At 42.4% G+C, this 20,351-nt stretch overlaps 1 protein-coding gene across 2 annotated transcripts in view; it reads left to right on the top strand.

Annotated features, from left to right (window-relative positions):
- Positions 1 to 19,983, top strand: part of LOC124012296 (regulation of nuclear pre-mRNA domain-containing protein 2-like) — a 48,591-nt gene extending 28,608 nt beyond the window's left edge. Inside the window, exons 9-12 of one of the 2 annotated variants that reach the window (XR_006834690.1) lie at positions 1,203 to 1,382; positions 6,685 to 8,893; positions 14,119 to 14,172; positions 18,880 to 19,983. Coding sequence is in view for 1 of the 2 variants with exons in the window: in XM_046325759.1 (XP_046181715.1) it covers positions 1,203 to 1,382; positions 6,685 to 8,564 (2,060 nt within the window). In the remaining variant the exon portion in view is untranslated. Of the gene's footprint in view, positions 1 to 1,202; positions 1,383 to 6,684; positions 9,627 to 14,118; positions 14,173 to 18,879 lie in introns of those variants that run through there. The other variant, XM_046325759.1, reaches the window with a different exon arrangement.
- Positions 19,984 to 20,351: the final 368 nt, after the last annotated feature.

Consider the following 20,351-nt stretch of genomic DNA (forward strand, 5'->3'; position numbering starts at 1 on the left):
ATTACATCATCAACACTGTTATTCTGATTTGGCAGTCCAAGGTTGGGGTCAATTCAACCCTTGAATTAACATTTTGTTTAATTTGAATTAAAAGTATAATTTTATTAAAGTAAATTAAACTATGACGTGAAAGTCTCATTCCTTTGACAAATATTTTACCAAAAGCATCTGTCAGTTAATTCTTTAAAAAATAGATACAATTTCAAACATTAGCTTTATTATAACTCATAGATGTCGAACAGTATTTTTGTGTGCATTTGTCATGATATGTTAGGTTGTTCTGGTGTGTCTGATTTGATATAATGCCTTCTGGGGAAATAATTTAATAACATGTAAGTGAAATATAAATTATTGAAGACAACCTACAAAATTATTGTTTTAGGGGAATGAGTTAAAAATGAAATGGTTCATCCATGTGTTAAACATAGTATTGGCTACCATACATTATGTATAGTGATGTATGTACAGATAAATAATAGCCATTTACATTGAACACAAATGAGCTGAAATAGATCCCAGACTCATACTCATTGGCTGGGCCTAGCTCTCCAGTGGGTGGGCCCATGCCCTCCCAGGCCCACCCATGTCTGCACTCCCTGCCCAGTCATTTGAAATCCATAGATTAGGGCCTAAAGAATTTCAATTGAATGATTAGCTTATATGAACTGTAACTCAGCAAAATCTTTGAAATTGTTGCATGTTGCGTTTTTTATATTTGTGTTCAGTATAAATAGCCGTTACCTATTTGAATTTCATTGAATTAAATTCCATGTCCTTTAATTCAAATTGTGTTTTCTGTGGGGTGTGGTCAATTAAAATGTAATACAATAATTGAATTATAATTCAATTCACATTTCAATTCAGAATCGACGCTGTTATCGACGCTGTTATACCAGCCACTTGTAGCCTAGTATTGTTCCTTTAGCTACTGTTACATCCTCAAAACATCCTGTTGATTGTGACAACCATAACATTCTATTACATTACTATTACATTGTTAAACAGCATTTGACGTCACAACATCTTGTGAAGTCAGTGTAACTGAGAAGCCAGTTTTTAGAGCATTTACCAACTATTCAGTCTGCTGGTCATTAACAAGGTTCCGTCACAGTGATCATCGACAATACATATTCCACTACCCCATGAGAGGATAATAAATGGCAAATTTTAAAATTAAAATCTGTATTTTCCTCCCTCTCCAGGAGTGAGTCCAGGTGCTTCTTTGGTCTGCCCCTCCTCTCCAGCCAAGACCTCCCCTCCTGCCCCAGTAGCCCCCCAGGTAGCCAGCCCTCTTGCCAGCGTCTTGTCCAAAGTGGACATGACTCCCGAGGTGCTCCTCAGTGCACTGTCCAAAACCCAGGAGCAGGCCAGCGGGCGACATGGTGAGAAACTGGGGTAGAGCAAATGTCAAAGAGCGACTGAACTCATCGATCCCCCATGTTTTCTGTTGCTCATGAAGAAAAACATGATTTCAGTCTTGAGGGTGTGGTTTGATGTGCGTGTGTTATCATACCCTGGCAGTTACTGATTTTTGTAGCTCTTGAGACACCGTAGCAACAAACTAGCCTACCACTTCTTCAAAACAGTCAGACGAAATAACTCAGTAAAACATTTAGACTTTTTTGCATAGGAGGTTTTAATCACACAACTATACATCTAGCTAAGGTGTTTGGTGCAGTATTTCTTAAGTAACTAAAAATGTGCCTGGAAACTGGTAATGCTCTGCAGACTATAGAGTCTGCTGCTACTATCTATTACCAGAGTATGCATCTGTCTGGCACATCTGTCATGTTTCATAGTGAATCGCGTTACAAAGCAGGTCGCTGTGGGACACAAGATGCTTGCAAATGTGTTTTGATTTTTAAAAAATATATATATATAATAAGTGGCAGATGGGATACAAGTAAGTGTGCATCACCTCAATTCTAATTTAGTCTAAAACAGTGGCAGACTCTGTGCTTAACTTGGGCAGGTCATAGAACTAAGTATCGGCACCTCACATTGTCTACTGCTTGAGTTCCTGCACCTCTACAGTGCCTTCAGAAAGTATTCACACCACTTGACTTTTTCCACATTTTGTTACGTCACAGCCTGAATTTAGAATTGATTCAATTGAGATTTTGTGTCACTGGCCTACACACACTAACACATGAAGTCAAAGTGGAATGATGTTTTTAGAGATGTTTACAAATGAATTCAAAATGAAAAGCTGAAATATCTTGTGTTAATAGGTATTCAACCCCTTTGTTTTGGCAAGCCCAAATAAATTAAGGAGTAAAAATGTGCTTAACAAGTCACAATGAGTTGCATGAACTCACTCTGTGTGCAGTAATAGTGTTTAACATGATTTTTTATGACTACCTCATCTCTCTACCCCACACATACAATTATCTGTAAGGTCCCTCCGTCGAGCAGTGAATTAAAAAGTGTATTCAACCACAGGGAGGTTTCCCAATGCCTTGCAAAGAAGGGCACCTATTGGTAGATGGGTACAACAAAAGCAGACATTGAATATTCCTTTGAGCATGGTGAAGTTATTAATTACACTTTGATGGTGTATGAATACACCCAGTCACTATAAAGATTCAGGCATCCTTCCTAACTCAGTCCCTGGAGAAGAAGAAAACCGCTAAGGGATTTCACCATTGGGCCAATGGTGACTTTGTCACCCCCCTGACCTTAGTTTGCTTTGTTTTCTTTATTATTTGGTTAGGTCAGGGTGTGACAAGGGTGATATATGTGTTTTTGTATTGTCTAGGTTTTTTTGTAAGTCTATGGGTTTTCACAAGTCTAGGTATTTATATGTATGGTTGCCTAGATTGGTTCTCAATTAAGAGGCAGCTGTTTATCGTTGTCTCTGATTGGGAACCATATTTAGGCAGCCATATTCCTTGGGTTATTTCGTGGGTCATTGTCTGTGTTAGTTGCCTGTGTCAGCACTATATTTAGCTTCACGTTCGTTTTGTTGTTTTGTAGTTTAAGTGTTTCTTCGTCGAACATGACAGACTTTAAAACAGTTACAGAATTTAATGGCTGTGATAGAACACTGAGGATGGATCAACAACATTGTAGTTACTCCACAATACTAACCTAAATGACAGAGTGATAATAGAATACAAATATTCCAAAACCTGCATCCTGTTTGCAATAAAGCACTAAACTAATCCAACACACAACTGAGAACCACTCCTCATATTTTCTTTATTTTTTACATTTTTAATCCCTTTTTCTCTCCATTTTCGTGGTATCCAATTGGTAGTTAGTCTTGTCCATTGCTGTGACTCCCGAGAGCTGTGCGTCCCCTGAAACGCAACTCTGCCAAGCACTGCTGCTTGACACAATGCCCGCATAAACCGGAAGCCGGCCCATGTCAGCGTGCACTGCGCCCGGCACTCCACAGGAGTCGCCAGTTGCGCGATGGGACAAGAACATCCCTGCCGGCCAAACCTTCCCCTAACCCGGACGACGTTGGGCCAATTGTGTGCCGCCCCATGGGTCTCCCGGTCGCGGCTGGCTGCGACAGAGCCTGGCTTCGAACCAGCATCTCTAGTGGCACAGCTTTAGACCACTGCACCACTCGGGAGGCCCCCTTCATATTTTCAAGCATGGTGGTGGCTGCATCATGTTATGCTTGAAATTGGCAAGGGAGTTTTTTGGGGTGATAAAAATAAATGGAAGAGAGCTAAGCACAAGAAAAGAAGGATACCTGGTTGTCTGCTTTCCAACACACTGCAAAACAAATTCACATTTCAGCGGAAATATACACTGGAGTTGAAGAATTGTGAAAATGATGTGCAGATATTGTACAATCCTGGTGTGCAAAGCCCTTTGAGACTTACCCAGAAAGACTCTCGGCTGTAATCGCTGCCAAAGGTGATTCTAACATGTATTGTCTCAGGGGTGTGAATACTTAAGTAAAATGTTATATTTCTGTATTTCATTTTATATACATTTGCAAAAATGTCTAAACGTGTTCACACTTTGTCATTATGGGGTATTTTGTGTGTGTGTGTGTAGATGGGTGAGAGAAAAAACATCTATTTAATCCATTTGAATTCAGGCTGTAACATAACAAAATGTGGAATAAGTCAAGTGTTATGAATACTTTCATAAGGCACTGTAAGTGGCCACTCCATAAAGGGCTCATGGACCAAGTGTTCTTTCAACAAATCCAACAAAACTCAGTTTTTCAATATACAGTGCATTTGGAAAGTATTCAGACCCCTTGACTTTTTCCACATTTTGGTATGTTACAGCCTAATTCTAAAATGGATAAAAAATATAAAAAATCTCACCCATCTACACACACACACACACACACACACACACACACACACACACACACACACACACACACACACACACACACACACATAGTACCCCATAATGACATCAATCTACGGTACACACGATACCCCATAATGACAAAGCAAAAACAGTTTTTTTTTGTGCGCAAATTTATTTATTTTTTATAATGAAAAACCGATACCTTATTTACATAAGTATTCAGATCCTTTGCTATGAGACTCGAACTTGAGTTCAGGTGCATCCTGTTTCCATTGATCATCTTTGAGATTTTTGTACAACTTGATGGGAGTCCACCTATCTATATAAGGTCTCACTGTTGACATTTCATGTCAGAGCAAAAACCAAGCCATGAGGTCGAAGGAATTGTCCGTAGAGCTCCGAGGCACAGATCTGGGTACCAAAACATTTCTGCAGCATTGAAGGTCTCCAAGAACACACATTCTTAAATGGAAGAAGTTTGGAACCACCAAGACTCTTCCTAGAGCTGGCCGCCCAAGCCAAACTGAGCAATCGGGGGAGAAGGGCCTTGGTCAGGGAGGTGACCAAGAACCTGATGTTTACTCTGAAAGAGCTCCAGAGTAACTCTGTGGAGATGGGAGAATCTTCCAGAAGGACAACAATCTCTGCAGCACTCCACCAATCAGGCCTTTATGGTAGTGGCCAGATGCAAGCCACTCCTCAGTAAAAGGCACATGACAACCCACTTGGAGTTTGCCAACAGGCACCTAAAGGACTCTCAGACCAGGAGAAAAGATTCTGTGGTCTGATGAAACTAAGATTAAACTCTTTGGTCTGAATGCCAAGCGCCACATCTGGAGGAAATCTGGCACCAACTGTATGGTGAAGCATGGTGATGGCAGCATCATACTGCGGGGATTGTTTTCAGTGGCAGGGACTGGGAGACTAGTCAGGATCAAGGGAAAGATTAACAGAGCAAAGTAAAGAGAGATCCTTGATGAAAACCTGCTCCACAGCCCTCAGGACCTCAAACTGGGGCGAAACCAGAGCCCGGACTTGAACTCGATCGAAAATCTTTGGAGGGACCTGAAAATATCTGTGCAGCGACGCTCCCCATCCCAACCAACAGAGCTTGAGAGGAACTACAGAGAAGAAAGGGAGAGACTCTCCAAATACAGGTGTGCCAAGCTTGTAGCGTCATACCCAAGAAGACTCGAGGCTGTAATCGCAGCCAAAGGTGCTTCAACAAAGTACTGAGTAAAGGGTCTGAATACTTATGTCAATGTGATATTTAAGTTGTTAATTTTTTATGAATTTGCTAAAATATCTAAACCTGTTTTTGCTTAGACATAAATTCAGAGAACCAGATTGTAATTTTGTTGCGCAAAGAAAGGAGTTATGAGTTCATTCAGGTGCGGGTGCCAGGCTCATTCTCTGCAGGACAACCCTGAGTATGACGCCATGTCATCTTGAAACTACATAAAATCTAGTGATTATAAACAATGACACTGTATGACATGAGTTGTATGGCTTGTTGTATGACATCAAAGCGATATTTATTGTAATACTCAACTTGTTAATTTTTTATGAATTTGCTAAAATGTCTAAACCTGTTTTTGCTTAGACATAAATTCAGAGAACCAGATTGTAATTTTGTTGTGCAAAGAAAGGAGTTATGAGTTCATTCAGGTGCGGGTGCCAGGCTCATTCTCTGCAGGACAACCCTGAGTATGACGCCATGTCATCTTGAAACTACATAAAATCTAGTGATTATAAACAATGACACTGTATGACATGAGTTTTATGGCTTGTTGTATGACATCAAAGCGATATTTATTGTAATACTCAACGTCTCATTTTTCAAAATACATTGAGTCGTCTTATTTCACAGCCTTTCCCTCATTCGCAGAAGTTGCCCAATTACCGGGAGGACTGGGGGCAACTTCTTGTCGCGCGGTGCTCAAGTTCAGAACGGCTGTCCCTCATAGTGGTCCCATGTGGCTCTGTTGGTAGAGCATGAGGGTTGCGGGTTTGATTCCCACAGGGGACCGGTACGAAATAGTATGCTAAATGTAAAACCGATACAGCACTGTGAAGCGCTGAGCCAGAGCTCTGACGTAATGTATGGCATGTTACTGTACAGCCACTACATTCCAAATTTAAGTGCTTATTATTTTTAACCCGCATACGGGTACGAGACAAACACTGATTTCGAGGGTGACAAAAACATTGTTTCTAATTGTTTCTAAGTTGCTAATTGAGTAGCAAAAATGGTGACAGACGGAGAGTATAGATCTCTACTCTGTTATCACTTATTGTACTGAATCGTTCAGATTCGTACAATTGAGGTTGCCATTTATAGTTGTCATGTATTTTAACACATTTCCTTTTCTCTCCTTTTTTCCCGCTCCCTCGTAGGCCTCTCCACTCTTCTGAACAGCCCAACGGGAAACCTCTCCTCATATTCCTCCAGTACAGGCAAGCTCCCTCCCTCCGCCTCCACCCCTACAGTACCCTCTCGAGGCCTTCCTCTCACCTCCTCTACGCTCGAACCAACCCCATCAGCCCCTACAGTGGGGAATACCACCACCGTCCTTCAGGCAGCGTCCCTTACCCAGCCCACACAGCCTCTAGACATCGGCCCTCACAGAGGGCTGGTCCTTGAACAAGAGAAGGAAGAAAAGCCCTCTGCTTCCAGCCTGGAGTCCAAGATCCACAGCTTCCTGCAGGGTAACCCTGGCTTTAATGCCTTTAACCTGGGCTTGACTAGCGAGACCATGCAAGCGGGAGGCAGCGACATCAGCCCCTTAGCGGGTACAGCGACCCTAGAGGGCACCCCGGTGCGGGACGAGGCCGGAGGAGGCACCCCCACCCTGGATGAGTTCTTGGACACACCAGGAGGAGCAGAGCCCTTCCTGGCCAAGCAAGGTCAGGTCTCTTCTGGGGGAGTTCCTAAACATCCAGATGGCAGCCTGTCTCAGTCTCCAACTCCCTACCACAACCAAGCCTGGCAGGATCCCAACAACCCTCATGTCCACTTAGGACCACAACCAGGTGCTCCGAATGGGCAGGGGTACCACCAGTTGCCTTATGGAGGGAATGAAGAGATGCATGGAATAGGTCCTTCCCTCAGAGAGTCTGGGTTGGCCCATTACCAGCCCATCACGACACAGGTGTCAGCCCCAACCCTCAGGGAGGGGTTACCCAGTAACACACAAGGAGGGCCTCCGGCAGGGCCAAGCCCCAGTGTGAGTGAAGGAGGATGGTATGGTAATCCTTACCCAGAGGGACGGGCCCTGCATCCTAACAACCACAACATGGCTGCATCAGGGGCAGGAGATGGCAAAACCCCCATGCCAGGACGGTATGCATACCAGGGGGAGGGGCAGACGCAGCCCTACCAAACAAAGGATCCTCAAACTCTGCTTTCCCAACAGGGGGCCAACCCCTCAAGCTTCCTCACCAGCCCTCTGCCCCCCATTCCCCAGCTGCCTCCACCGCCCTTCCCTGGAATACCAGCCCCACCTCAGGACTACCAGAGCTCGCCCGCGTCTGTCATTGTGCGAGGGGTGATGGTGCCTGTGGAGCAACCCTCACCAAACCCTGAGATGGAGGATGACAGGGCGGGCGTCAGTGCATTGGGCGGTCCAGTGATTATCAGTGATCACCAGCACAAATCTGCTTTCCACCCTGAGGGCCAACCCTATCACCCAGATGACCTTCATCGCCATGCCGATGACCCCCGTCATCACCCTGACAATTTCCCTTGTCACACTGACGACCTCCGCCGCCACCCCAACGATCGACGCCGTCAGCCTGACGACCTGCATCACCTTGACAACTTCCGTCAGCACCCCCACGACCTCCATTGTCACCCAGACGATCACTATTATCACCCAGACGATTTCCACCATCTACCTGTAGACGATCCTCATTATCCTTATAGAGTCAGAGAGCGCCTCACTCCCCCCCTCTCTCCCTCAGAAGACCCTTACTACTATAACTACCCTCCACGCAGCTCTTCCCCTCCATATGGTCACAGACCCCCCCTTCACCCTCACATGGACCTGCACCACCCTGACCACATGCCCCTGCCTCCCGATCCTCCACACCGTCCTCTTCACCCAGTTCACCAGCCACACCTGAGAGGCCTCCCGTGGGGTCCCCCACGCCCAACCCTCTGTGGGCCCATGCTCAGGGGGAAACGGCCAGGGCCTCCTTTCGGGAGACACCCCAGAGGGGGACCAGGTGGTCCGTTCTTTCCTCCCAAAAGACCACACCTACCTCCGCGCTTCTGACTTGTCAACTGACTGGGGTGACATCAAATTACAGTGCTTAGGCTACCGGAATGTCATTGTGGCAGGGGGCGTGACACATCGAGGCTAGAGGAGGAGAGATGAGTTGGGAAGAAGCAGAATAATTGAGGTGTACTTTTCTCTGCTCCCCTTTTTGGTTTAAGAGGCCTGAGAGGAAGAGGGGAATAGATGAGTACAATTGGAGGAGGAGTAAATTGGGAGGATCTAAAGGAATCGAGGAGAGGATGAGTGAAGACGTGGATCTGGAGAAAGAGGGAATGGAGAGGTCGGCCTGAACAACGGAGACACAGCGGAATAGAAGAAAATAAGAGGTGGATATATAATTCAGTTTGATTTTTGTTCTCATATTTGTTCAAATATAAAACGTTAAGTCTTTTATTCATCTCCCCTCCCCTGAATTAGTGCTAAGCGTGCAATATGCTTGTGTGCATGCGTTAGCGTGAGTGAGCTAAATCCAAGACTACTACTGTTCATTATTTAAACTGCATTTTAAGACGTTATTCTTTTACAAAGTAGGCCTAAGCGTCAGGGACGGGTCGTTTCTCTTGTCATTTTTCAATGAAAAGTAGAGCCCCGTTTTCCCATTGAAAAGACCTAGCCATGATCCCGTCAATCAGGATAATCTCAACTACGTGGTCTCTTTTTGTTTACGCTACATTTTATGTACGTAGACGCAAAGAGAATCTGAACTTAATATTACGTTATTTCCTTCTACAGTATCCGTTTGTGTAGCTGGGGGGAAACTGATGATAAATTCCATAAATGTTATGATTTTGAATGCTATATTTGTTAAGCAACACTTGTTCAGTGCGAAAGATTGAACCTTTTACTGGCTGTGTCATCACTTTCTCAGAGAAAGATGACACCAGCACAGTGGTAATATTAGAATAAAACAAGGCTTAGGGGTGGGAGGGGGATGGTATTTTTCTTTTCCCCTAAACAACGAAGAAGAAAAGAAGTTCATTTTGGAATTGGATCAAGAAACGTTCTGGCTTCAGCTACCTTTTACTTGTACTGACTTTAATAAAAACCTGATTTTGAAAACCGCAATGGAAGGTTTCTTTCTTTCTCAGCCTGCGGAAATGCCTCTCACAGCTGCCCGAGTCATGTTTGCCTATTCTTCTTCCACCACGATTCTTTCCCATCGTCACCTCTTCTACAATAACGTTAAATGTCCATCAGGTTTTGGTCAATTTGAATTTAAGGCAGTCAATTCAAGATGTAAACTAAAGTTCCAATTCAATAATACATTTTTTTTTAAATGGCATTATTGAGAAGCTATTTTCAATGACTTCTCAATAAGTTCGATGGGAGATGGTATTTATCTATTTAGGGATTTAATATTCAAGTAATTTCCTGGATTCACTGACTAAAATTCTAATTGACCCCAACCCTGATGCCCATGCACTAAACGGAAATCAAACGGAGAAATGTAAGTGCTTTCTCGTCTGTTGTACTGTAGGAAGCAATAGCCTAAGTGAATCGCATCTGTTGCCATTAGCTCGTGACGATATATTATTTCAGCTAACAAGGTCATACCTTGTAGGTCAGCATAGAAACACTCGGGGCCTACATCTTACGACACAAGACTTAGCAAGTGTATTAGAGGCATATCATTGCATTTCAACAGTAAACACCAAAGAATTAAACTTGATGAGGAAACTTTTGTCAGACCTGGCATGTTTTTGAAAGTAATTTATTCTGCATTCTGCATTTCAGACTAGGGCCTCTATTCATAGAGCGTTTTGAGTAGGAGTGCTGATCGAGGATCAGTTTTCAGCACTCATACTCTGAGAAGCTTTATGAATATCGCCACAGAATCATACGATGTTGCCAACCGTTTTCGTTCGATGGTTAGATGACTGATATTCTCAACTGCTAGTTTTCATTGGGGGAGGATCATAGCCCGCTGGTGCCTGATATCAAATGTTTTTGAAACACAAAGTATTCCGTGACGACAGTGCAAACCTCAACTGACCTGTAACTAAGATATAAAACAACAAGCAATAAAGTACATTATTTACATGATTGGTTAGATTGACAGGTTGATGGGCTTTTAGATCAGGGGCCTTATTCATAAAGCGTCTCAGAATAGGAGTGCGGATTTAGGATCAGTTTTGCAATTTCGATTACAATAAATACGATTTCATGAACAGTTGACCTGATCCTTTGAGACTCTTGATACATATTGCCCCAGTTTAAATTAAATTGAATGGTCTGTCGATCAATTTAGACAGCAAAAGCACAACGGCTGGATCTGCTGTTGATAGGATATGTTAAATAATGAGTGGTTAGTGAAGGACCTCAATTTAAGGTTACCTAAACATTAGGACTAGACTGTCCCCGGGCTTAGGTCAATGTTTTTGCTGCCAGTGCACACTATTAAAGATGTCTATCACCGTAGCCTGCATCACTATGCTTCCATGGAAATACTTTCGACATTCAGTTGTAGAAAACCTGTACCTTTCGGCATGGGGTCATACACTACATGACCAAAAGTATGTGGACACTCATCTAATTTCAAAGTCACGGGCATTAATATGGAGTTTGCCCCCCCCCCCCCCCCCTTTGCTGCTATAACAGCCTCCACTCTTCTGGGAAGGCTTTCCTCTAGATGTTGGAACATTGCTGCTTCCATTCAGCCACGAGCATTAGTGAGGTCGGACACTGATGTTGGGCGATTAGGCCTGGCTTGTAGTCTGCGTTCCAATTCATCCCTAAGCTGTTCGATGGGGTTGAGGTCAGGGCTCTGTGCACGCCAGTCACGTTCTTCCACACCGATCTTGACAAACCATTTCTGTATGGACCTTGCTTTGTGCATGGGGACATTATCATGCTGAAACAGGAAAGGGGCTGCTCCAAACTGTTAACACAAAGTTGGAAGCACAGAATTGTCTAGAATGTTATTGTATGCTGTAGCCTTAAGATTTCCCTTCACTGAAACTAGGGCCTAGCCCGAACCATGAAAAACAGCCCCAGACCATTATGCCTTATCCACCAACCTTTACATTTGCCACTATGCATTCTGGCAGGTAGTGTTCTCCTGGTATCCGCCAAACCCAGATTTGTCCGTCGGACTGCCAGATGAAGCGTGATTCATCACTCCAGAGAACATGTTTCCACTTCTCCAGTCAAATTGCGGCAAGGTTTACACCACTCCAGCCGACGCTTGTATTGTGCATGGTGATATTAGGCTTGTGTGTGACTGCTCGCTCGGCCATGGAAACCCATTTCATGAAGCTCCCGATGAACAGTTATTGTGCTGGAACTCAGTAGTGAGTGTTGAAACCGAGGACATACTATTTTTACGTGCTTCAGCATTCGGCAGTCCCGTTCTGTGAGCTTGTGTGGCCTACCACTTCACAACTGGGCCAGTGTTGCTCCTAGGCGTTTCCACTTCACAATAACAGCACTTACAGTTGACCGGGGAAGCTCCAGAAGGGCAGAAATCTGACAAACTAACTTGCTGGAAAGGTGGCATCCTATGACGCTGTCACTTTGAAAGTCACCGAGCTCTTCAATATGGGCCATTTTACTACCAATGTTTGTCTATTGAGATTGCATGGCTGTGCGCCTGATGTTATACACCTGTCAGCAACTGGTATGGTTGAAATAGCCTAATCCACTAATTTGAAGGGGTGTCCACAAACTTGTGGACATGTAGTGTACATTATTCTTTATTAAAAAGATGAGCTTTGATAAATGTAGTTTAAATTAAATACAGTGCTGTTTTGATCAAATTCTGGCCTTGACCTTGACTTTAATATAAAACATTCTCTATGTGATTCTTTACAATATTAACAATACTAGAATAAGAAAAATTAACCAAACACTTAAATGCTGCCAGGGCAAATATTTCTCAAGTAGGCTTTGAACAAGTACTGAGGAAATAACCATTTAAGGAAGACTGTTTATTGAAATTGAGCTTGAGATTGATTTGAAAATAGCCAAGATCATTGTAGCATTTTGTAGCTTTTTCAGTAATGGGAAAAGTGCTTGTGAGCTACCCATTAAAAGAAATACCAAAAGATAAGTGATTATTTTACATATTGCATCCCAGTGTGTTAACCCTGACTGCTATGGTTACAAACAGTTTCTCTGTAATTAACATTGGAGATTTACTTTTTATGTATCCTGTATTTAACTAGGCAAGTCAGTTAAGAACAAATGGCTGCCTACCCCTGTCGATACTGTCCCTATGGGACTCCCAATCATCACCAGATGTGATACAGTAGTTACGCCTCTTACGCTGAGATGCAGTGCCTTAGACCGCTGCGCCACTCGGGAGCCCAAGATCACATAGGGCTATATATAAAATAAAGGGAATCAAAACTTTATTGTAGTGTAATATTTGACATAGTGTAGGATGTGTGTGCATGTTGAACACATACAAACGTGGGCAATGTGTAGTATTCGGGCGCTAGATGTCAGTAAAGACTCTCAGACATTTGTATCGCAGTAGGACCATACGACAACATCTGACTGAACAATGTTTTGGAGACACAAGTGAAGTATCACACGGTCATGGTTTGTTTACATGCAGCGTAGTATTGCCTATTCATAGGGACCGTGCCGCCTCGCCTCGCCTGGCGAGAGCGTTGGACGTTTCCCCGCCCATTTTAAGGGCTCCGCATTTAATGGTCTTGGTGAATGTTTTAAATTGTGGCCAATCAGCCCGGAACCGTGCATAAAAAATAGCTCCGTGGCCCCATGTTTTGCCCAGGCTCTTTCCCAAGTGCGCGTTTTCGAACTGTGCAGTGTGTAGGCCAGGGGCGTGTTAAGCAGGGCGCAACATTTGGATAGAAATACGGTATGCAGAACAAACATGCCTATAATCCGATATGTAGAATAAAGACTCGTCGGGCCGATTCATTGAATTTCTATCTGCAACGTTCGAGAACGTTTTGCAACTGAACGTGGCCAGGTGCAGGCACATTCAGTAAACAGACGCACAAACAGATAAGAATTACAGGTCAGAGGCTAATATCCTACAAATTGTAACGTTTTTACGAATGTTGAATGGAAAATTCTAGAGTAAAAAAAATGTCAACATGATGTAAAGAGACTGTAATTTGAATATTAGAGCCACACTCTACAAGTGTGCATACCATCAACGAACATGCACATTAACAAAGGAGCGAATGCATCCCCTGTAATTTTCATGTGCAAATATCTGTGCAGTGCTCAAGGAAGGATATTCCATGAATGCAAAATTACTTAAAAATTAAAACATGACTTGCAGCTATATAGCCTACCATTTATTTCACAAGGTCTCATGTGAACAAACAAAAAACTAAACAATAGAGTAGCGGCCTTACAGATTGTTTTTAAATGTGTAAACCTTGTGGGATTTTGTTTTCATAAAACAACTGTGAAGTGGTCTAACTCTGGTCTCTGTGCATTACAAGGATAATTGTTAGCCTAATTTATGATGAAAGTTGTTTTATTTGCTTTATTAATTGATTTACCTCACCTTATCTTACTCTGTTCTAATACCTATTTTCTTTCCATCCTTCCTTTCTCCTTCTGTTAACAGTAAGATGGATGACTCTGTGATATGGTGACCTGTGCGAGGAGTGGGAAACCGCTGGTGAGAGTGACATACAATACAACAAGGACTGATGTCATCTCAATGTCCACTAAACCACAGTAATAACACATTTAACACCACCAAAGAAGTACTAAATACAGGGCAGTTTCTCTAACACAGATGTAGCCCTGTGATGGTATAAAATTCAAGATCGAGCAAGAATTTCTATTGAAAATGCTTTTGAGTCCAGGATTAGGCATAATCTGTGTCTGTGACAACTCCCCTACATGACAGGCCTTGTGTTGGCCATAATTTAGTTCAGCAAAGTAATTATATTGATCAATTCCACAGGTTTGTGATACAATTTTAGTCAAGGTACATTGTTACTCAAGCACCCTCTAGTGGTGCAATGTGACTTATTCGAGAAGGGCCACAGTGTTATTATCAGGGTGATTGTATGATTCACTAAGGCTGCGTCACAAATGGCTCCCTGGTCAAAGTAGTGCACTATATAAATAATCTCGTTCCCTGACAATTCCGGCAAAATAAGAAAGCCAATAAGATTGACGTGAAATTTACAGCGTGATAGGCATTGGCTTAATCGGCTTAATCTACCAACTAATCATCTCCCACTACACCTTCCCCCACTTTTCTTGAGCACCTCTGTCATATCAGAGAGGAAGAGGTGAAGCAAAAGGTTTTACTTTGCCCAAAATCTGTCCTTGAAAAATAAGCCCACAATTGAGTAATTTTTGTGTCAAATTTGCTACTTGAGGCTTATTTGATCTAATCTAACTTTAGTGATGCTTAGGTTGTTACGAATGCACTGATATAAGTGGACACACGTGGTACTTAGTCAACTTTGGGAAAAAACTATTTTACATCAGAGTATTATGCCGGAGGGGATTGGCAGCCATTTTACGGGCTCCTGACCAATTGTGCTATTTTGTGTTTTCTTGCTCTGTTTGTTACTTTTTTTTGTACATAATGTTTCCGCCATCGCTTCTTATGACAGAAAAGAGTTTCTGGACATAAAGAACAGAGATTACTCACCTCGAACTGGACGAGGATTTTATCTTTATGAGTCTGACACAAAGGATATACTGCTCCTCCCGGACCAGGCCCAAATCCCTGTCATTTTGTGTGAAGAGGAGACGGCATTACAGAGGTCAAAGAGAGTCCGTGTTGATGAGTGGATAATCTGCCTTTACCCTCCGTTCTACTGGCGAACTGGAGAATAAACTGGATGAGCTCCATTTGAGACTATCCTATCAACAGGACATAAAAAAACGTAATATCCTGTGTTTCACCGAGTCAAGGACATGTATAATATACAGTTGCTGGGTTTTCCGTGCATCGGCAAGACAGAACAGTAGCCTCCGGTAAGATCGGGGGCTGGTGTGTGATCTTTAGTATTATGGAAGTATCAAGGTTTTGTTCACCTGAGTTGGAGTACCTCCTGATAAATTGTAGACCACAAAGTGTTGACCACTTTTCCATCTGTATTCTTCATAGATGTCTATTTCCCACCAGAAATCAAGCCTGCCACTAAGACCACACTCAATGAGCTGTATAAAGCCATAAGCAAACAATACCATTTTTATCCAGAGGCGACGCTCCTGGTGGCCGGGGACTTCAATCCAGGACAGCTGAAATCCTTTTTACCTCATTTCTACCAGCAATGTCACATGTGCAACTAGAGGAAAAATAGTCTAGATCAGTTTTACTCCACACACAGAGATGTGTACAAAGCTCGCCCTCCATTCATCCGATGGCATTGAGGAATATACCACATCAGTAACCCGCTTCATTAATAAGTGCATCGACGACATTGTCCCCACAGTAACTGTACGTACATATCCCAACCAGAAGCCATGGATTACAGGCAACATCCACACTGATCTAAAGGCTAGAGCTGCTGCTTTCAATGAACTGGACACTAATCCGGACACTTATAAGAAATCCCGTTACGCCCTCCAACAAACCATAAAACAGGCAAAGCATCAATACAGAACGAAGATCGAATCCTACTACACCTGCTCTGACGCTCGTCAAATGTGACAGGGCTTGCAAACTACAAAGAGAAACCCATCCACGAGCTGCCCAGTGACGCGAGCCTACCAGATGAGCTAAATGCCTTCTATGCGTGTTTCGGTTCAAGCAACACTGAACCATGCATGAGAGCACCAGCTGTTCTGGACAACTGTGTGATCACGCTCTCTGTAGCCGATGGGAGTAAGACCTTAACTTTTTTAAACATTCACAAGGCCGCAGGGCCAGACAGATTACCAGGATGCGTACTCAGAGCATGCACTGACCAGCTGGCAAGTGTATTCACTGACATTTTCAACCTCTCCCTGACCCAGTCTCTGTAATACCTACAGTACCGTTCAAAAGTTTGGGATCACTTAGAAATGTCCTTGCTTTTGAAAGAAAAGCACGTTTTTTTGTTCATTAAAATAACATCAGATTGATCAGAATTACAGTGTAGACATTGTTAATGTTGTAAATGACTACTATAGCTGGAAACGGCAGATTTTTGAATGGAATATCTACATAGGCGTACAGAGACCCATTATCAGCGACCATCACTCCTGTGTTCCAATGGCACGTTGTGTTAGCTAATCCAAGTTTATAATTTTAAAAGGCTCGTTAGAAAACCCTTTTGCAATTATGTTAGCACAGCTGAAAACTAGTTCTGATTAAAGAAGCAATAAAACTGGCCTTCTTTAGACTAGTTAAGTATCTGGAGCATCAGCATTTGTGGGTTTGATTACAGGCTCAAATTTGCCAGAAACTAAGAACTTTCTTCTGAAACTCGTCAAGTCTATTCTTGTTCTGAGAAATTAAGGCTATTCCAAGCGAGAAATTGCCAAGAAACTGAAGATCTCGTACAACGCTGTGTAACACTCCCTCCACAGAACAGCACAAACGGGCTCTAACCAGAATAGAAAGAGGAGTGGGAGGCCCCGGTGCACAACTGAGCAAGAGGACAAGTACATTAGAGTGTCTAGTTTGAGAAACAAATGCCTCACAAGTCCTCAACTGGCAGCTTCATTAAATAGTACACAAAACACCAGTCTCAACATCAACAGTGAAGAGGCGACTCCGGGATGCTGGCCTTTTAAGCAGAGTTCCTCTGTCCCTGTGTATGTGTTCTTCTGCCCATCTTAATATTTTATTTTTATTGGCCAGTCAGAGATATGGCTTTTTCTTTGCAACTCGGCCTAGAAGGCCAGCATCCCGGAGTCACCTCTTCACTGCTGACGTTGAGACTGGTGACTATTTATTGTGTGCGACACACACATCCACACACACATCCACACACACACATTCACATTCCTTCACATATGCTGCTGTTACTCTCTTTTTATTATCTATGCATAGTCACTTTACCCCACCTACATGTATATATTACCTCAACTAACCTGTACCTCTTGTATATAGCCTTGTTATTATTTTATTGTGTTCTATTTTTCCTTTTAGTTTATTTAGCACTTTTTTCTTACTCTTTTAAAACTCTGCAAAACTCTGCTAAGGGCTTGTGAGTAAGCATTTCACGCTGTTGTATTTGGCGCATGTGATAAATACAATTTGATTTGAGTAGTGCCTGTTGTCATAGAGGACTCATCATTAACCCATTTTAACATGGACATTGTCATTGAAGGTGTCCACCATTTGAAAGTAGTCAACTGGGTGGGGATTTCGATGTTGGGAGCATTCAGCCAATGAAAAACAAGAACATTTACTACTTTAAAATTGAGATGGCCTCAATGGTGCTGCCCATTCTGTAACAGATCAAAAGATGAGTCCTCTATCTCACTCTATGGCCTGCGCATCTCCCCTTTCATTGGCTAGAATGGTCCCACCTGATCTCGCCACCTCCTGCCTGCCTGCCTTCCATCTTTGAGGACATGTATTTCCATGTACCCCCCCCCCCGACAAACAAAAAAAACACTTTGTTTGTCGTAGACGGACAAGCCAGGCTTGAGCACAGATGTTCACAGTGAATGGGAAAGACGCTTTGAAAAAATATGCAAATTTTCTCGAACTATAAACATACAAATGTGTATTTTACATAAGGAAGGTGAAATCTTATAGTTAATCGTTTTTTATAATTTGATGATGCTATATTTGGAAAGCATATGTAATTTCTAGCCTTATTCACAGTTTTGTTGAATAGAAAATACATTGTATAAAATATTCCATATTTGTATCAATTCAGCAATTTATGACAATTTTTACCAGAAAGGTGAGATTCTAACCTGTCTCGGATTATTCTGCATTACTAGTCATTGTTTATGGCCCTCGCATGATAAATAATTACTTTTGGGGATGACGTAGATTACATTTCCGATTACATTTAGTTACATTTAACTGATTTTAAGGGTGTAGGCTTTCTTCTCAGTTAAGCCATTCGCTAGCTATGTTTTTTTGCTAATTAGCTAGATGGAAGTTGTGTTTTTGCAATCCCACTGGCAGAAGTTCAGGCCTGAGTCCATGCCTTCATTTGTAATTCACTATATTTAAATGATGACAAACACTTTACTCTGTAGGTCACTCCCATAGAATTCTATGACCACTCCCACTAGGCCCACTGATTCGTTTACATCCCAGACTCATATGCGCCGTGCGCAATAGCCTGGGGATGCAGAGCAGCCTAATACATACCTACCGAGCTCAACTGGCCAACTGGCTGTATTGTATTGATTTGATTTGCTGTGTGTAACTGTCCCTTCTCTCTTTGAATGTGTCTCTTGAAAATAGAGGTAAGGGCTGTGAGATGAGGACGACAGCCAGAGGGGAGCAGAGTGGTTGAGAGACAGCTGAAGGACATGCCACTGCCACTTAGTCAGGGAAAGTAAGTGCAGCCAGAATGAGTGAGCATGGTGCCCCAAACACAAGGCCAGACAGGCTAATCTCTCTGTTACTCACACACACACACACACACACACACACACACACACACACACACACACACACACACACACACACACACACACACACACACACACACACACACACACACACACACACACACACACACACACACACACACACACACACACAGTATTCTACTTTGGAAGATTCTGTACATTTAAACCATGTATTTTACTTCCCAGATTTGATTAAAATAAAAGCAATAATAACATGTTTACTTCTCTTTAAACAACAATAACATATTTATATTATCATAGCAAACTGTTTTTATTGCTCAATTACTTGTATCTTTTGCATAAACTATAGGCTGACGTCATGGCCATTGTTGATGCATTATGAGGCACAGTGAGTGACAGCCTAGATACTCCCAGCTATGTTGATAGGATCATCATATTAATATTTGTGGGATAGATCACACTTTAGAATGTTTATAGAAAATGCTCTATCTTGAAAATATCACTGCTGACATGCATCTTTTTTTTAAATATTTCTAAAACACCAGACAAATCAGCAATTAGTAAAATATCCCTTTTAATGTGATTTTAATGTAATGATAACTACAATCTGTAGTTCTCTCAGGCTTCTATTTTGTCAACAGTGAAATTACTACAATATGACAAAGGAGATGATAATTATGTACATAACAAACCCTGGCATTGTAGTGGTTTTCTGGAAATGGTCAACTGATGTCCTTGGTCAGCTACCCCAAATATTTGTATTTTGTCTCTTCTTTTTTTTCATTGAAATGCACCATCTGAAATAATCTCCTGCCAATTAAAAAAAAAACATCTAAATGTCAGTCTTTGTATTTTATCATTAAGTTGAGTAAGATGAAGTCAAAAAGGTAGTTTAAAGTTCTTGGTCCTTTATCCATGCATGTGCACAGGGATGGAAGATAGGATTTAAGGACAGATGACAGATGGTAATCTCACCATTCGAAGGGAAATGAAGTGGTTTGGGTTGAGTACAAGATTGGCAAAACGAGAATCACCACTGGCTATTTAAAACTGGGATAAACACATTGTGGTTTTGGCGAGAGCTCATAAATGTTAGTTATTGTGAGAAAATATTGTACAGTATATGATTCTTTGAAGTGCCATGATTATTTAAATGGACAAATTTTATATTTTCTTTTACCCGCATGTCACGTGCAACCGGGGGGAGGGGGATCCTAGACCACCTTTGCTCCACACACAGAGATGCATACAAAGCTCTGCCCCGCCCTCCATTTTGCAAATCTGACCATAATTCTGTCCTCCTGATTCCTGTTTACAAGCAAAAACTCACTCAATACGGAA

The sequence above is a fragment of the Oncorhynchus gorbuscha genome, linkage group LG24 (assembly GCF_021184085.1).
Source record: "Oncorhynchus gorbuscha isolate QuinsamMale2020 ecotype Even-year linkage group LG24, OgorEven_v1.0, whole genome shotgun sequence".
NCBI classification, from domain to species: Eukaryota; Metazoa; Chordata; class Actinopteri; order Salmoniformes; family Salmonidae; genus Oncorhynchus; species Oncorhynchus gorbuscha.